General features: G+C 40.3%; 1 protein-coding gene across 5 annotated transcripts in view; it reads left to right on the top strand.

Annotated features, from left to right (window-relative positions):
* Positions 1–19,010, top strand: part of LOC108578130 (microtubule-associated protein Jupiter) — a 92,109-nt gene that overhangs the window by 62,776 nt on the left and 10,323 nt on the right. For 3 of the 5 annotated variants that reach the window (XM_017941431.1, XM_017941422.1, XM_017941398.1), the window contains exon 1: positions 1–62. The exons of the other annotated variants lie outside the window; for them this stretch is intronic. In XM_017941431.1, the coding sequence (XP_017796920.1) occupies positions 1–62 (62 nt within the window). The remainder of the gene's footprint in view (positions 63–19,010) is intronic. 5 annotated transcript variants of the gene reach the window in all.

Below are 19,010 nucleotides of genomic sequence, written 5' to 3'. Positions count from 1 at the left end.
ATGGCCACTTACGCGACCTACAGACACGTCGAGCTCGACAATGTTGGATACGGAAAGAAAAGGTAATTCCGGAAACTGATTCTATCCTCGTCAGATCCGATACCGCACTGCGGCTCTTCCAGCCCGCCCGCTGGATGATCCACTTCCGGTTTCCTCCTTCTCGTCGAACGTCTTGCAAGCTTTTCCTTAGTTTCAGAAACGGTTCCATCGGTCACTTTTTCTTTTTACCGACAATTTTTACCAACCTCAACTGGTGTGTGGTTCCTCTGCTTATTTATCCTTGATGGTCTTCTGGCCGGTGCGTTCTGTCAAGACAGACTGATACTGTCACTTTGACAGTTGTGTTTCTACCGTGTGATATCTGGTTATTGGCAGAATTGGGTGGAATTTTTTAGAACAACGGTGTAGAATCTTCTACGGTATATTATATTTATTTTCGTATTGATTTTCACCTGTTAACCTGGGAAGGCGAATTAACTCGTCATTAATTTTAATGGTGGGATTATTCATTTTGGATTGCACTGTTATGCCTGGTATCAAGCGTCAAATATATCACATTTCCAAGAATGTGTAATTAAATAATTACACTCATTTTTAATTATAAATTAGAAAGGTCGAATTTGATGAAAACTACCCAGTTAACAGGTTAATTCTGCAATGGATAATCTCAAATGAGTTTCTGCACGGTGAATATTGGAAATGTATGTTTGGTATCGAGGGTGGTTCGACATTTTGAAAATGTGCATAGGATGCAGTAGAATCCGGCGTGAACCGTGACTACTACTGGTCGGATCGATTTGCATCTCGCGAGGTAGCCCTTGAATCTAGTCGTCGCCACTTTGGAAACTGTGCTGCAGCGCTCTCGTCGTCAGGTTGTCTCTCTTGTAGAATTCTGAAAATTTCAAGTTCAATGTTGATGACGTACGAATGTCTTTTTTGTTTTTCCTTCGTCCTTTCCTCGAACGACACGGTTCCCTTTTCCTCTTCGGCAACGCGAAATAATTCGCCGATAATCAACGGTTGGCTCGTTAAGTGTAGCTTAATTCATGCGAGAGTTTTCCGTGTTTCTGCATTTCCTGTTTTGTCGAGGGAGGCGCGCCTAAAGAGAGGTACAGAGAAGTCGTTTCAATACAAAGAGGATAAACAACTGTTACACACCGGTACCAGCTAGGCTACATGGTGCTTTATCTGTGGAATTACTTAAGTGGTTTCCCCCGTGATAAAAATTGTCGGGACTCTTCCCAGGAAGTCGCACATCCTTTACTAAGAATTTTCTAATTGCCCCGCGGTGAACCTGGCAATTGGCGAACCATGCTTTTCTAAACGATCGTTAGGTAACGCTCGATATTTACCATTCGATAATTATCATAGGCTATACCTTTCTCGCTTTACCGCTTCAGATCGCCCATGATCATCTTATTTCTAACGAGTAACATCTTACTCTCCGGTTACATTCTAGGTAATTTCGTTCTGGAATAACGTTTACATTCTTGTGCAAATGTTTTTTGGAAACGTTTGTTCAAGCGTCATTTAATTAATCTTTTGAATTCAACTGATAACGTTTCCTTCCACCAATTCGACAATTGTAAGTATAATTTGTAGTGAAAAATTTATGATTAATTTTTTCTTGGGAAAATTAAACTTCAGGTTTTATTAGTTTATTTGCAAAATTAATTTTGGATATTTTATAGTGAAGGTAATTTTATGTTAATCGAAGCAACAGGATCTGTTCGTTTTCAAGAGGTTTACTATTGGTATTGCAACAAATTTAAACAGTCCGAAAATTATTGAGAATTTAAATGGTATTTTCTGTAGGAAGATACTGGGTGTCCTAATATTTACGAACGACAGTGTATACATAATTTGCATACGCAATTTATTTTCAAGTTCATCGAGTAGAATTTCCCGAAGTAGTTAGTTATTCGTAAGGAAAAAGACCTGAAGATTCTAGTTCTCCGTAACAAAAAGAGTACAGTTATGCTACTTCCTTTCTCTCATAAGCTATGCAATCGTCTCAATTTGCGCTCGTTAACCAACTTCGAGCAGAGACTTAACAAAATAAGCAAACGACGTTCTTTTCTGCATTCTTTGTGGTACTTCGCTTCCGTTAACGAACAAATAAGAGAACCTCTATCTCACTTCCGTGTCTTCTAGTGTCAAAACTCTAAACCGCACCGAAATAAAGGATCAGAGCGGAACTCAGTCGGGTTTAGAAAGCGTGACTGTTACTCCACGATACTTCTTTGCGTAGATCCGACATCTCAAGCGCCACAGGAAAGATTATCCGCCTAATTACTTATCATAATAACTTTTTCCGCCCTCTAGAAATTCTTCTTTTTCCAAATTTTTCCCTTTTTCTACCCGCCTTTCACCGTAAACGATATTTCACTCGAATATACTACTTTCGTCGTTCCATTTTGCATTGTTAATTTTCTTTCAACAGTGTTTTCTATTAATTTTTTTTTTTCATTTAATTCTCACGGATTATTCTAAAGAAATTTTCACAAATCTTCAAAATTCCAATTTCTTCTAAAATTTAATTAAGATGTGGCGAAATTTTGAGCTTCGCGAATGGAATGAAAATTACAGCGTTAGGTTTGTCAGACTTTAGCAGGCCAGGCTGTGATGACGCAGGGTTAAAGAAACTTGGCCGTGAGGGAAAATCGACGAGCAAAAAGAGGCCGAAAGATTTATGCAATTGAGCCTCGTTGAAAAGTGTGTGGTCAACGCCCTCGAGTAATTGACGTGTAAGCGTCTCACGAGCGGCTGTAATTACACGGATGTCACCTCCGCGGCCCGCTTCGCGCTTAATTGCCGTCGTCATGATTTTTCCCCTCGTCCATGATCTCTGACGGACGCCGCATAAGCGCCCACGGGATCTTTTCAGCTGTAAGTGAAATCCTTCGAGGAGGTGTTAATCGCACGTGGTTCACGTGTCAGTCCTCGTTTCTATGATAATCCGCGGAAAAATTTAATTGTTGGGATTTTTCTGGTCATTGTTCTCGTGGCAGAGATCCCTCGTTCGGTTTTACTTAGAAGTGGAACACGTATGAATTGCAGTCTTTACTCCTTCTCTTTGGATTCTCTTGAGATTCTTCGATAAATAGTAATTTTTCTTTCGAGTTAATAAAAAAGAACACGTAATTTAAGATTAGTCTCCCTGTTAAGTAGGTCCTGAGAAAATATTTCTTTGAAATTTTTACGATTTTTCTTACTTTATCCTAATTTGCAAGGCGTGTCCCCCTGAAAATTTAACTTTTCACGATTTTTCTTACGCAAAGTAGCTAATTTATTCTTCTCGAAAGTGGAATAGTATAGAATAAGCCAATTGCAAGTTTTCTCTCTCTCTCTCCCTTCTTTAATTTGATTGCACATAGGCTTTCTTGCTATTATTGGATACTATTGAATACTTGGTTAGGTTTAACAAGGTTATAAGAGGCCTCTCGTGCTCTTCAGGTGGGGTATTCTTCGTTTCCAATAGAAGGATGCCATTAGCTACATCTGAGATTCGAGTGTCGAGCCTTCGACTGATAAGTAACTTCACTCGAGAAATATTCTGTCTCTACGTTCTGATACGAAACTTTTGACGAGGAGAGTTCGGTTCTTGGTTATAGTCTATCAAGAAGCAGGTTCCTGTTGTTCTCGTTCGAAACAGATTCTTCGCCTATCAGCGCAGCACTTTAAAATATTCACGGGATAATGGACGTGTTTTAAAATAGTCGATTACCGTACGTTAAATCGTGAACATGAATCTTCAAGGTTTAATCGAGGCTCCCTTAAACTTTAAATTTATATTCTGACAAGCAAGGATGCAATCAAACTTTGATAAATGAAAGTTCTCTCGAGCAGCTCTAAGAATAGTAAGAATGGTATCTTTCGAAAGTTTCAATTTCTTTTCAGTCAATCTTCCGATAAATCTGTTCAGCATTATACTGTGGGAAATCAGGGTAACGAAGGTTTTAAAATAACTGCCAATATTATAGGACGAAACCTTGGAATTTTAAGCCTAAGATAACTTCTCAAATATTTTAATTCCAAACTCAACGAGACATTTTTTCTAAACATTTAAACCATAATTCACCACAATTCCATTCAAACTTTATTTATATCAAAATGAAGCAAATTTACAAAAATTTCTAATTTTTCCCTGCCACACGAAACTTCATTTTTACAAATTTCGCTGCAAACGTGTGGCTGTATTAAAAAAATTCTCCGAAGCTACTTAATATTTCACTTCGATTCGTGATTCTTCTAAAATAATTCAAAACAAATGATAAATCTAAGAAAGAAGATTTAGAAAACCTGTCTAATCGTCGGATGGTACCAAACGAAGCACCATCGCAGCATTTCTTCTAGGACTTGGCACCTGTACACCGAGACAATGGGGTGCAGAGTCACGACACGCGGTCCCGAGGCACCTATCGTCTCGATCGGATCTACAGTATCGAGATTGATGCTTATCCAGCTTGGTCCCATGGACGACGAGCGTTCGTTCGTGCGTGCTTTCCCATCGATGCTCCCGTTACAATGCTTGCTCTATACAAGCCTCGTACAGTACTGTCTTTGTCCTCGAGTGATAAACAAGCCCATCCCTGACACCCATCGCGAGCTTCTTTTCGCTCATCATCTTTCGAACCTGTTCCAGAGGATGACACGGGGCTGCTCGAAAAACCACAGACACCGTTATCCATAGTGTTTCGTCTGGGAATCGTATAAAACTGTACGGTCTCTCGAAGGCTCGAGTTTCTCTCGATTGAAAGCTCCTCTCGAAGCTCTTCTCTCTTTGTGAAACAATTCAGATTGGGTTTGGAAATATTGCAAGGGTTGCAAGAGTAGAGTTACATGAGAATTTTGTGTGTCCTAGAAAAATATTGCGTTCAAAAAATGGCACGATTTTCTGGGACCATCTTGAAGAAATTCAATTTAAATTCTTCGGTAGCCAAATCTTTGCTACTTTTATTTTAATTGGTCTATATTTTGGAAATTAATGTTACTCTTCGGATTCCATCGAATCTCCTTCTGGAAAGATTTTCCTATGGAAACTTTCTACGACAACAGAGAAATAACGAGGTTGGACCCTGTTAAGTATGCAAATTTCTACTCGCCACGCTTGGACCACAGTCTATATCACGCCTCTATGACTCAATCCTATAACTCAGGGGATTAACCGTTCAATTACGTAGTTCCTCTTCCATAAGCGTAATATACAGGTCGAAGGACCATTGTGCTAGATATCTAGATCCTTCTTTCCCTCAAGCTTCTCCTCGGGTCAAGCCGAGTCTAGGTCTTACGCAAACCTAGGAACACGTAACTACGTGTATCTTTGTACCGGGCTCTTTGTTACCAGCAACGCGTTGTCTCGCGTCGTTGATTTAGCGGTAACGAGAGAGTGGAAGCAAATATAATAGAGGAATTATTAACCCCTTACCATTCGAATCATGTTTGATATTCCATTTCAATTGGTCCTTGTTCGGTAATCAGCTATTTTCACGTATATTTCACAATTTAGCTACACTAACGCACCGATATCAACACATTGCCAATAGAATAGATGTCTAAGATTGCTGAGAAAATTTCTGATAACCGAAACCCTCTGTTCGTTCATAATTATCAATATTTTACCTGCTCTCTGTATTATCTTATACTATGAAAATAAATAGATAAATCAAACAATTTCTTGCAATACTTCCAAAAAAAGCTTGCATCCCAAGGGTTGACCCTCGACGACTCTTGACAGTAATATTTGCCATGACGAGGGATCTCGTGGCCTACTTGAGAATCCGCATATACGATTGACCGGTCTTGACCTAACCGGAACAGGCTTAAACTATTTGGGAGAACTGCCAACTGGAAAAACGCTAAGCCCAGTCCCTCGATTGCCAATTTCATTCGATTATTGTGTCGATGAGGGCAACCTCGTCCAGTTTTAAAACCCTTGTTTCTTCAATTTGCCAGCGCCTACTGTCGAAATTTAGACAAAGGAGAGTGGACCCAGTGCATATGACGAGACACGGTAAATAGAACTTCGTGAAAGTTTCCCTACTGCAGTGCAGGCTTTGGAAGTAAATTTGAAAGGTAAATTCAGACGATCTGACTAACAGGAGCCAACTAATGAGCTAACTACCCCCGAGTGGTTAAAACTCTGCTCTGAAATATCGTTCCAAAGGGGTGTGTGTGTGTTAGGGTATTTGACGGGGTGCATATCAACAACTTTGGAGATTTAAGTGTATCAGGGTGAGGATAGATTTAACCCTGAATAATTCAACGAATAATTTCCACTTTATGAAAATTCATAATATTCGATTGGAGGAATAGGAGGATTACTTTGGAGTGTATAATTATCGGATAGTTTGTTCTGTTGATTTGGCAAGGCGATCATTGATGGGTTTATTGGTACGAAGTGAGTCATAGAGCGAGGAAATATTGACCAATGTCAATTTCATTCGAACGGGATCCCTTAAGCGGCCGGATCTAATTTCGGAGCAATTATCAATCGACGATTAACCTTTTTAACAAGTCCTTCCCTAACGAGGATAATGAGATATGTCGTTAAACGTTGTGTAGGTGGAACACATGTTTTTTCCACGACGAACTCCTACTCGTATTACTAGAATCGTCGAAACAGTGTGCGTGTTGCACACAACTTCAACGTTAAATTCATTGGAATTGTTGATATATTGGCATATACATATTAACGAGAAATATTGTCGTTGGGAATCGTGCAAGTTCTACGTTTCTATCGCTTCTGACTTTCACCGAGCTGCACCGAGTATTAGACTTAGGTGGATGCAATCCAATTAGCTAATTCCTCTTTTTCTACGGTAGTCGTGTTCACTGTCACACGTAGCATTGCTGTTTTATTTATCTTTTTTTCGATTCATTTCGATCAATATTATCATCGATGGTAGGCAGTTCATCCTTCGCGAAGAATAATGTTTTTCTTTCGATACAAAATTGAAGCACTTTGATCGATTAAGAAACTTCTGTAGGTATTTCACTATTTATTTCTACACGAAATACCGTTTACCACTTCGAAGATGCAAACGAAGATCATCGTGCACCAAATCACTGACGTTCGAATAAGAAGAAGAAGAAGAAGAAGAAGAAGAAGAAAAGCTCCTATACTTCTCACAATGCGAAAAATCCTAAAGTTCCACGGCGATCGTTTTCTCTCGAATCTCACAGACGTAGTCACAAGTACCCACGTGGATCGAAGTGTAACGAGAAATCGTCCGTTTCTCTCTCTCTCTCTCTCTCTCTCTCTCTCTCTATCTCTCTCTTCATCGATTTCTTCTTCCTTACTTACCGCGCAATGTGTACGCTCCACGTGTAAAACGAGTCGAGATTGTACACGGCGCGTTCGATGTTCCACGTGGATCGAAGCGTATCGCGTTACGAGGAACGAAGAGCCGCACTTTCCGGATCCGTTGCATGGGGTTACTCACCCCCATTGTGCAGTGGACACGAAAGGGTGGACACGCGCTCTGCGTTGTACCCCGCAGTGGCGGCTTCCCCCCCTGGAGAGCTCGTGTAGCAGCTTTTGTGGATACCGCTCCTACTACGGGGCTTCCCAGGAGAAAAGACGGATTTTGCGAACGGGTGACGCGGCTGAAGCCCCGGAGCGACCGGCTCTGTCTGGACCTTACCGATTTCGCACCATTGCGTGTCTACCCTTTCGCCTTTTCGACCTTTTTTCTCATATTCCGTTGCGAGTTTTTTTTTTTTTGCGAGTTACGGTTGGGGAATATGTCGGGCTTGGTAATTGGAGGAAGTAGAATGGTAGACAAGGGTGAGTTTGATGTATGTCTTTAGGGTGTCTTGTAGAATTCTGGGTTTTACCGATGTCGTGACATTGCGTGTCAACCCTTTCGCCTTTTCGACCATTTTTCTGATATTCAGTTGGTGAACATTGTTCGTTGGAATTGAGGGAGTTTGAGGTATATTGATCGTGATATATATTTGAAAATTCTTTATATAAAGGGTGAGGATGAATCTATGTTACATCTTAGAATATTCTCCATGCAAAGAAGTTATAGGACGAGGGTGAATTTATTTATAATACAGGATATTCTCAGTGAGAAACTTATTTTTCTTAGTGAAAAATATTGGATTTAAAACGACGCTAAAATAGGGACGAATTTAGGGGTTATCCAAAGTTCTCCAACGATCATTTCAAACATCAAAGTAAATAATTATTTCTTCCAAGCATTCTTCGCTCTCTCTTTACCCCAATTTTGCCTCGATAATAACCATCTGCATAAAATTCAACTTACTTCCAACTTCCACTCACCAACTTATCCCCAAAACGATCTCATATACTTCAAAGTCGCACAATTCACGAAACCATTTCTCCACAAGTATCCATCACCAGACACGCCATCGTGCTAATTTACGATCGTCGGAATATTCAAGCAATGACTCAGCCATAGAAACACCGAGAATAAAAATTGTCACGAGATAAGATGCCCACTGGAGTTTCAATTTCGCGGTTCTTTGCGCGATAACTTCTTAAATCGATCATTTCACACGTAAAAAAAGTGAAAAGATATCGTGCACCTTAGAGGTATTCCGATACGGCCGCGTGTTCCATAACCTTACCTACACACCTCGATCGTTTTATTTATATCAGGCCGTTGTTACGGAGCATTGACTCTATCTGTCTCTTCGTACTAGGGCGCGCACACAGACGCTCTGATAAGGCTCTCTCTCTCTGTACACGCGAAATGCTGGAAGTCGATCGATCGCGGTGTGCACCTTTCGCCGATAATCATCGCTGCTATCTCTCTTTTGTGTACGCGAGCCACGTACGCTCTACCCCGGTTCACCGCGGCTCGATAACTCATACTTTGTTCCATGGATGTTTCCTGTGCATTATTCAGGGCCACGGGACGTGAACTTCGAGCCTCCAGCTGAATAGTTTCGTAGGGAAACGCGATATATACCCCTTGTCTGTTCAACGACTGCCGATCGTTGCCCCTTTCTCTGCTTCTGCGACGTCTTCCATTAATTTATCGTACTTACCGAGTGTTTCTTTCGCGGAGAAATTTTTTTTTTTTTTTCGTTCTGTAAAGGTGTAAAGTAGGGTTACTTTTTTCTGTCGACAGAGTATCGATCGGTTTCACCGTGAAAATCCTAGTGAAAACCGTGTGTTTGGCTAAAAATACGAATTGGGGACACAGAGTTAGTTCCTCGCGACTTTTCGATGACGACGAACTAAACATCTTATTTACCATAGGAACTGTTCTACAAAGTATGCAAAATTTGATTAGTTTTTACGCGTTCTTCACAGGCGAACTTAATTTCGCGCTAGGCGATCGAGTGAAACTTCCGAGAGAAGTGTGAATTTAATTCAGTCTTTCCTAAAATTTATTTTCCTCGTAGAATCACCCCTCTATCTCACAATTCATTAAAATAAAATTCCAAGCCTCGAAAACCTACGAAAACGAAATGTTACCGACACAACCGATCAATATTTCTACACAAAATGATTTCCCGATGGAAACCTGCGCTGAAAATCGGGCAAGACCGCCTCGTGGATCGATTGAAATAAACGACGTCGAAATAAATTTTGATAGGTGCTCGTTGCTCGTCTGATTATCCGCTCGTTAAAGCAACCCGAAGAAGGGGCCGGCATCGAGACTGGAGAGGTCGAAAAGTGGGGTTAAATCGACGATTTCACCGGAACCGAATAAGTCGATCGATTACGCGGCTTGAATCGGCCGGAGGGCGGAGGCGTAATTGGCCAATTAGTTAATTTCGCGTAAAGTTCGTCTATTACTTAGTCCACGATCCTTCAGACGGGTTGTTGCATAAACTCTTTTCATCGATGACTTTTAAATGGACAGATCCAAGCTTCCTTATAAGTCCTCTCTCTCTGTCTTCTCTCAATCGCGGTTGCAAACGTTGTTTATGCTCGCGCAGTTCTTTACCACGGATGGCAATTAGGGAGAGGCATGTTTTGCCCTCTCTCGATTACATCTTGATCATTGGATCGACCTCCGTCTGATCGATAGAAACGTTTCCCATTCTAGACAGAATCATCTGTTGTTACACGACGTCCTCGATGTTGAATCGTCCAGGTAGAGAGTAATTCAAACGAGATCCACTTTGACTTGCCGATTTGCCACATTTGCATCGATCCTCCGGCTATAACCAGGCCTTCTCTGCCTCTATATGGCCGGTGTTGTGTGCATGGCGTGGCTCTCGAGGACGTTGCAAGCTTCTCTGACGATGTCAATCGGTGACGTTAACGACGTTGTTTCTGCTCGCCAGGTATACACTCGTGTTCATAAATATTGGGACACTTACCGAATGTGGGCCTAACCTAAACGGTCGTTGCAAACAGTCGGCACTCTTGTGAAAACAATTTGTGATGGTTTTCAAGTCCTGAAGATTTTTTCTGCTTCCTTTTTATTTCAAACATTTCTGTTTCTTGAGATTTTTCCGGAACACTTGAAAAACTTACTTTCTAGAAGTCATGGACTCTTGTAAACGACGATAGGAGAAATATCGAAATTCTAAGTTGCTTCAAAGATGGGAAGTGACAATTTGGAATTTTTGAAGAATAGAATCTTTTAGAATGTTTGTAGTGAAATTTTATGAAAAATAATAAATATATAGTCGTGACAATTATCGGTCGAGTCAGATTTCACAAAGAAGTGAAACATACAGTAATCCTTTGTTCTGTTTCTTTTCTTTTTCTCTCTTTTTGTGGTTAAGTACATAAAAATTCGACGACAGAAAGGTGAACGTGTATGAAAACGCGGAAGTTTGATCAGATCCGTGAAACGATTAGTCTGCAAAAAGTTCGAATTAACTCTGGCATGACGAGATGGTATAATACTAATCGAGACTTCGTCTCACTTTTTGCACGTATGATAGAATTTTTTGGTAGCTGAACAGTGGTTCGTTATGGTGCTATAAACGTTCCCGTATCAGAGGAATTAAGTAATAAATACCTGTATCAGGCTTAATGCTTCTCGACATTCTTATCTAAATTCCAGTTGCTCCACGCGAGTGTATACCTGGTCGTAACTCGATTACTTCGACCGAATATAGTTGCACGGTCTAATTCAGTTGCCTTGCCACTGTTCACTTTATCCTCTCGCCACTACTCGTTATTATATACGTAAGAAATGTACAGGGTGTTCCACAGATAGCGTGTTCTTTCGTTAACACACATCAGTTTACAACGAATGACATTCTATTCTGATACGCTATTCCAGGAAAATTTCGTTCCGTAATATTGTTCTGCATAATGAATCATATTTCAATTTTACATTATTAATTTTGACAACACAAAGTTTACTATTTTCGTAGAAAAGTTTTTAGGAACCTTAGACATCTTCGATTAGTAAAAATAAAAATATTGTAGATTCGTAAATTTTTATCGCGTGAGTTTGTGAGTTTGAATTTTTAGCAATTTTGCTTAATTGGGAAAAAATTAAAAATACTGTATCTTCTTTTCGAAAGGAAATTTTCCTCAGGGTACACTTTCACATTTTCTATTTTCAAGCATTGACGAAGCAACGTTTAAAAAATTGAAGGTTCTGTATGAAACACCATTGTACACTCGTTTCACCTACATTTTTACAACCGATTAAACAACTCCAAACGTTTATCATTCAGTCAACATCCGAAAAATCAGCGCGCCCACAAGAAACACTTCAAATTGCACGACATCTCGAAGCTCGTAACGCAACAAACGGCAATCAGATTTTTCACCGATCCAATCCTTTATTCACCAGGGATCAATTAAGCCTTTACTGTCTTCTCTCACTTGAACAGAACCGCGAAAAAGAAAAAAGAAGTTCCTTCTACCACTTTCATTTACTCAATCCATGCTAATGATCTCGGTGCAGAACTATGCAAAAATCCACGAGATCGCATCTCGATCGTCGAGCTTGCAAACGTGACGACGCGTTTAAGCGATTCACACGTGCCTGTTTCGCATAGTCTGCCATTACGCGTAATCATGCTCGTGTCTGTTGCGTAACTTATTGTGTAAAACAATCGAATCACCTCGAGAGAAATAGAGAGATACAGTGTCTTGATACATGGGAACAGAACGATTAAGTCATTATCGAACGATAGTGTGACACGGCTAACGAAAGGAAACTTGAATTATCGAAAGAGGAAGTGTATGTCGTTCCTCGACTTGTTGAATCATTCGATTTCCTACCAGAGAGATTTATTTGTCTCTGTTATTAACTGTTATATAAATTAGAAATAACGCGAATGTTTATAGCGAATAACTAAGTTTCTCGATTGCCAGAAATGCGAGAGAATAGTGTTCGAATTTGCATTTATATAAATCTTCGTGGCACCATTTAAAAATCCCGCCCTCAGACCTAACCAAAAACAAACTAAATAATTAAAAATAAAATAAGAATAAAAAAGATAAACTAAATAATTCCCATAGTAAAATATTTAGACGTAAACGTCGATTTTTGGTCTCCATTTCCTCTCCCAGTAGAAGGAACGTATCTTCTTCCAATCTCCAGCACATGGAATATAATTTATTCTCTGTGGTGGCTAGGCTCGAACCAACGAGTTCCCTCTAAGAAGAGTATATATCGACGTAGGGGAAACCTAAACCTACTCGTAATTTCTCTGATACGTGAGCTTCCTCTCGTATCCGATTGGTCTGACGCCAACGCATCGAGCTGTACGCTATTAGAAATTGAAGTCCAGAGGCGTCTGAGGTTGGTGGTGTTGTATCGTAGGGACCTCGTGTTCAGCTAATCGTGAGTGGCCGATAGCGAAGAACTTCCTGAATCGAGGAAGTTGAAAAAAAATTACAAGCTCTCTCCTAATTGAAACGAATCGAACGAGACGTGGGCTAGCAGAGGTGGTACTACACGATGTTGGTTGGTTCTCGAGGGCTTGTGCTGGCTGCCAGACTCGGTGATCTATGACTGGATGGTTGAAAGGTGGAGAGGAAGAAGAAGGATGTTGTGTCGTCTGATTAGGACTTTCGGGCTAAATTACCTCTGATTTGTACGTGGAAAGATTGTCCTGTATTATAGGGTCTTCCTTGTTTCAGAGAAGACTTCGACGAGACATGTTTGCAAAGTTGAGTGTTTTCTCAGGTGTTTTTGATTTGAGGGATAATTTTTGCCACAAAATTTTGTTAGGATCTGATAGAAACAGTTATACCAGTAAGAAAAATTAATTTTAATTGCAAATTTTCATTTAATTTTTGAAACTGTAAATTGGCAAATTTAATTAACACAGAAAGAAATCATACGTCAAAAGGTTAACGAAGTTGGACAATGGATTTGGATGAATTCTTTTTTAATATAGGATCGAGGCCTCCATACCCGGATCGCTAATAAAGAACACCATGGAGGAGAGATAGAGAGGGAGTTAGTGGCGTAGCGCGTAGAGTCTCGGCTTGCCAGCCGGAGAGTCTCAGGTTCGATTCCCCGTTGGGTCCCCCCATTTTTTCCTCGGTTTCTGGAGTAGCTTTGTTTAAAGAATTTAATAGGGAATTTGTGTATGTTGAATTACGGAACGAGTGCATGGATACCAGCGTTTACATTTCATTAAACGTTAGTCTATCGCTACTCGAATAGCAACTGTCTCAATTTGCCCTGTGCCAGAGTGGTGTATACGCGGTGCAGTTTCCAACGAGACTACATTTTTACTTACATATAAGTATTATAGATTTGTTTTGAGAGCATGTAGCGGGAGCCTTCGATGAGGATACAAAGTTGAGTATAATTTCAACACGCACCTAGGAAACTTAGATTATTTAATTTAAATGCAAAAATTGTCTCACGAAAAAATTCAACAAACTTCACGCTATTCGTGTGAACATGAAAATTGTCCTCAACGAATACTCTATGAAACTTTCCTTCGAGAAAAGAAATTTCAGAAAAATTAGGAAACTTGACGTTCCAAGATCTGTCCCTTCTTCAACCTCAAATTTCAAACACCTAATGGAGATTGTTTCCACGAAACATTAAGAAAGATCGAGAGCTCATATCGTAGCAACTTAAGCAACGAAGTTAGCCAATGAATTTATGAAACAACGAGTATTTAAATATTCAAGGAACTCCCACGAGTAGAGAAGATAATGGTGAGCGTGCGATGATCTCTATAGGAATTACATATCCCATCTCTCTGGTATCAGTTTCCATAGGTCCAAGAATACCATCTACTAGGAAGAAGTTTCACTGGTTGGCAAATATTTAGCGAAATCGAGGAAGTATTAGGCTGTATACGTTTGCTAATACTGGGGAGGGTAATTAAACGCCGGAACAATGACCATTGTCCGAAACGCGATAAAGATTGGCCACAATGCCGCTCCTTGTTATCGACATCCTCGATATTCCGGACCTCACACGGAGTTGCCAGCAGCTAAGACGAGTACTCGAGCGTGACTCCTTATTGCCGCTGCACCCACAGAAACGATCCATTTACGCGCGATCCTCCCTTATCTTCCGCGTTGCAGGATTTTTCGCCGATGATCTCTGGCCTCGCTTCATCGGGTTTTCCCACTTTGCCAACAACCGAATCTTCCACCTTTCTGTAGAACGGTGTAACGATTCTGTGGATGCTGATAGAGGCACAGATATTGGAAGCAATATTTACGTCGAAGCAATCATATCTTGCAATCTACTTTGCAAGATTTTCGCGATCAATTTTTGGCCTCAGAAATTTTTTCGCCAACCCAATATAATTGAATTTTTGTAAATATTTTCATCCATAGAAATTGAAAATTTCATATTAAAATCGAAGTTTAGACACATGTTAGCTGTATTAGTAATCTTACAGAGTTTAAAACGTAAATAAAGGGTTGAAATTCCAGAAAAACGATACAATCCCGAAACCAGTAGTACGAATCTATACTATCACTTGAACAATCACTCTACAACCTCTCCGTACGTTCTCCAACATCCATTCACACAGTGTTCCATTCCCTAGAACGATAGCAGGAAGTCTTACGTTATCAGCTCGGTAGAAACCGGGCTTGTATCCTCCGATAAGGGATGATGTCGCGAGTAATGGTAGGAATCGGTGCTCCCCGTTCAAAGAGTAAAAGCAGAGTAATGGTTAGTGATAATATCACGGTTCGAAATGGAGAAGCACGGTACACTCGGTATTTTTCACCGCATAATTTCGATCGCGAGACACCAGGAAGCAACGTAATGCGCCATTCCCACGAGGGGATACGTCGTTCTCTACATTGAAAGCTCTACTTCTCTCTCCTCTTCACGTGACCCAGAAACCGAGCTTTTTATTGTTAATATTCGACGATGAAGTTGGCATTCTCTCTTGAGAAAGAATAACGTCGCGTGATCTAAAGGTCGATCGATCGATCGTGATTGGACACCCTTTATTCGGTGATTCCTCTGACGTCTACGACGTCGAATATACCGTGACAAGAGGACGTCGAATACTTAGGGGTGACGTCGCCGAAGATGGCACCGTTTCCTTCACTTTTTTTCCCCTTCGTTTTATTGCTTCGAATAAATTCCGTGCCAGTCACTGGTGAGATATTGGTTTATCGAATCATTGAAGTTTCGCAGTTTCTTTATTTGTAATTCTACAGCTACTCTATCGGTGAGAAATTCTCCGTTGTGTCGATTAGATCGGGATATTTTTTGACTTATTTTTTAAGGAAGCCAAAGTTCAAAAAATTCCATATTTAAAAATTTGTCACCTCTCAATTTCCTCGTGATACAGTGATAAACAGAGTTTCCTCATTATCAATTTCTCATCACAGATCTTTTAATTAATTTCTCAAGGGAGCACAAATGCAAACCAAAGTTCAAGAAATTTCATATTTAAAATTTTTCGTTTCTCAATTCCCTGGAGATATAGTGATAAACACAGACTTTTCTCATTATCAGTCTCTCGTCACAGATTTTTTCATTTATTCCACCAGGAAGAACAAACGGAAACCAAAGTTCAAGGAATTCCATATTTAAAATTTTTCATCTCTCAATTTTCTGGTGTGACACAGCGATAAACGCGGAGCTTCCTCATTACCAATTTCTGGTCACAGGGTGTTAACGGGAATATTTCCAGGACAAAGTACTCTCTCACCCACGCAGCGTAACTCCGTGTCACGTCCAGTATCATGCGCATATTCCCGCGAGCTTTAATTCCGTTCATCCGAGTTTACGACTCGTAGAGTAGATGATAGCTCCAACGTCCTATTTTCTGCATTCCTCACGATTACCCCGTACGTGAGACGTTTAGCGTCTATCCGTCTATCATGAGAATCTATTCTCTTCGATTGTCTTACGATCCATGAGAAATAATTATTCGTCGTTAATTCAGCTTCCAAAAGATAGCATATCTGAAGAAAAACAAACAGTTACTGTACCCAAGAAAAATTGCGTTAATCTCGATATACAGTGTCGTGGGTGTCGTCTAATCGATTTATTGTTCTCGTAGATCCTACGGAGAAAAAACAGCTTTACCAGCTTAATTAGGCTATTAGGGCTGAACGAAAAAGACTTTTGCGGAAGAAAAGATCGAATTTGCTCTTTAATAACGTTTACAAGATATTAATGTGAGAGAGCACGTCGAGTCATCGTAGCGGATGATTATTATTTTCGAAAGCGTCCTGGTCCACTTTTCGCGCGACTTCCTCAGAATTTTCTTCTACCTCGCTCATTATCGTTTCCATGTTCTGTAATGCAACGAAACGGGGGTTTACGGTGGAACCAGGGGGGAAAAGTTGAAGTTGGATGGCTTCCTGGAATTTGTAATAGCGAGGGAAGTTTCTTAACTATCGGCGTTATGACTTTTCAGGATCGTAATAGCGGAGGAGTAACACATTTTCTTTCTACAACTTTCTCTACGAGAGTATGAAATAAATTTCGGAGAAAAATGTTACTCGAAGTGGTGGAACAAGGAAGAGATAATTAGTCAGAGACTAATTGAGTTACTTAAATCGTCGTGAAATTGGAAATTTGACGAGAGAACGGTAAGAAAATTTCGAACGAACAATTTTCATTTTATCCCGTGTAAACGAGTAATTCAGTTGGATAAGAAGTAAATAGAAAAAGCACACTTCTCGTTCGTTTTCTAAACGCACAAGTCGTCGTTGCACGTACAGCCAGTGCTCACAGTGGGTTCAGCAACCGTGGGGTCAGCGGCAGCCCACACGGCTCAAGTCAAGCAAAATCCTCAGCGCAGCGGGGAACTAATGTGGTACCGGAAGCGCCTGCAGACACTGCCATAGAATCTTCACGAAAGAAACTCTGAGAACTCGAAGAAAAAGAGAAAAATCAAACAACCTCTAGATCTCGTGATAATAATCTCCAAAGTATCGAATCTCAAGTTCCTCCCTGTCCTTAACCCTTTGAGCACTGTTTTCTTACGTACGTGCACCCGTGATAATAATCTCCAAAGTATCGAATCTCAAGTTCCTCCCTGTCCTTAACCCTTTGAGCACTCAGTTTTCTTACGTACGTGCACTTTCGAGTGGGAATCTTTTTTTCTTTTGCACCTCTTTTGTAAATCAGATTGCAGCAAGTATTAACAACAGTACTATCTCTACTTTAACGCAAAATTCCAAATTAGGAGTTAAAGGGTTAAACCAGATCTTAACCCTTTACTTTTGAAGTGAGAAATTTTTGAAAACTGAAAGTTTAATATTTCAAAAGAAACAAATTACAAATGTTTACGAATTTATTTATTTTAATTGCCTCTGTTAGTTTGCTTTATTTTCAGTTAATTTGCACAAAGGGTTAGTATTTCCTTACGATAACAAACGACGGTCATCGTTGAAACGTTTCATCTGAAAATAATCCGGAGCTCTAAGGAACAGTTTATCCTCAGTCTCTATTACCCTTTACACACTGGTGACATACATCAGATTAACCCATTTAATGACCCTGGAACATGCCTCCGCATCCTTTGGCGTCCAGCTACATTAAAACTTGCACGATAATTGAAGACTCGTCGCCTGGTCGCGTAAAACAGGTTGACGGTCTTATTAAGTTGACACTGAGGCGTCTCGGTGCAACGTACGGGCGTCCAAAAGACTCACGCAGAGGCGTCGCCGTACGTCATCCAGCATATTTCCCGGCGCACCCATCCTGTCCCCTCCAGAACTCCTTTTGCTTCCTACGGTCGATTGATTATCCTCGTTATTTACTCTCCCATCTCCTCCACGAGAAGAAAGATTCGCAGTGTGGGCTTCTCATCTGCTCTGTATCCCTTTAGGTGAGAAGAGAGCTTGCTCTCCGCTGTTAGAGATACGATGTTAATGACCATTGTGTAGCAGTGTTAAATGATTCATTGGCAAATCAAACGGTGATTGAAATTGTATTAGATGTAACTGGCTCAGTTTGTGATTTATATTCTGGTAGAACGTTTCCATTTATCACGGGTATTTTTCATCTGAATAATTGCAAAAAAATTGCGAAATTTTAGAGGACAGCATAACATAGAAATTTATCAAATTTTCTCCGCTTTTTGTTGAGATAGAGTTAATCACTTTGACTGTTAAGCGATTGGTATCTTTTTGTAGTGTTCTAATTAGATAAGTATTTGCTTATCTTCTTTTTTTATTGTATCGAAAGGTGTGAGGAAATTTTCCAAAGAATAATTTTCCCTTGTATGAAGTAACACATTAGATCGCTACTCTGTTTCATAATTTCCTGACGTCAAAATTATGAACGAAAAATCTAAAATTAATTAACCCTTAACCTTTAATTACCTTCGATAATGATACACGTAAAACACACGAAATACCATGAAACGGCGCACAGAGAAGCACGCAAGCGGCTACAGGAAGCGACGTCACCGTGTACGATGATCAATCGAGTGTAAGACGACACCCCGGAGCCATAATTTTTCTCCGATACCGTTGAAAAGTATATCGAAGCCGCGGAAATACAGCGGTAATTGGTCAATTAGATCGATTTTAATAATTGTATACCACGAATGATCTGTCCCTCGTGGGCAGAGTTTCGACGGTGAAACGGAGCATGAACGTTGCAGAAGACGAGCGCGTATGTATGACGATTGTGCATGCTCGGCGA

The sequence above is a fragment of the Habropoda laboriosa genome, unplaced genomic scaffold (genome assembly GCF_001263275.1).
Source record: "Habropoda laboriosa isolate 0110345459 unplaced genomic scaffold, ASM126327v1 scaffold5, whole genome shotgun sequence".
NCBI classification, from domain to species: domain Eukaryota; kingdom Metazoa; phylum Arthropoda; class Insecta; order Hymenoptera; family Apidae; genus Habropoda; species Habropoda laboriosa.
This window is presented reverse-complemented; position numbering and strand designations above follow the sequence as displayed.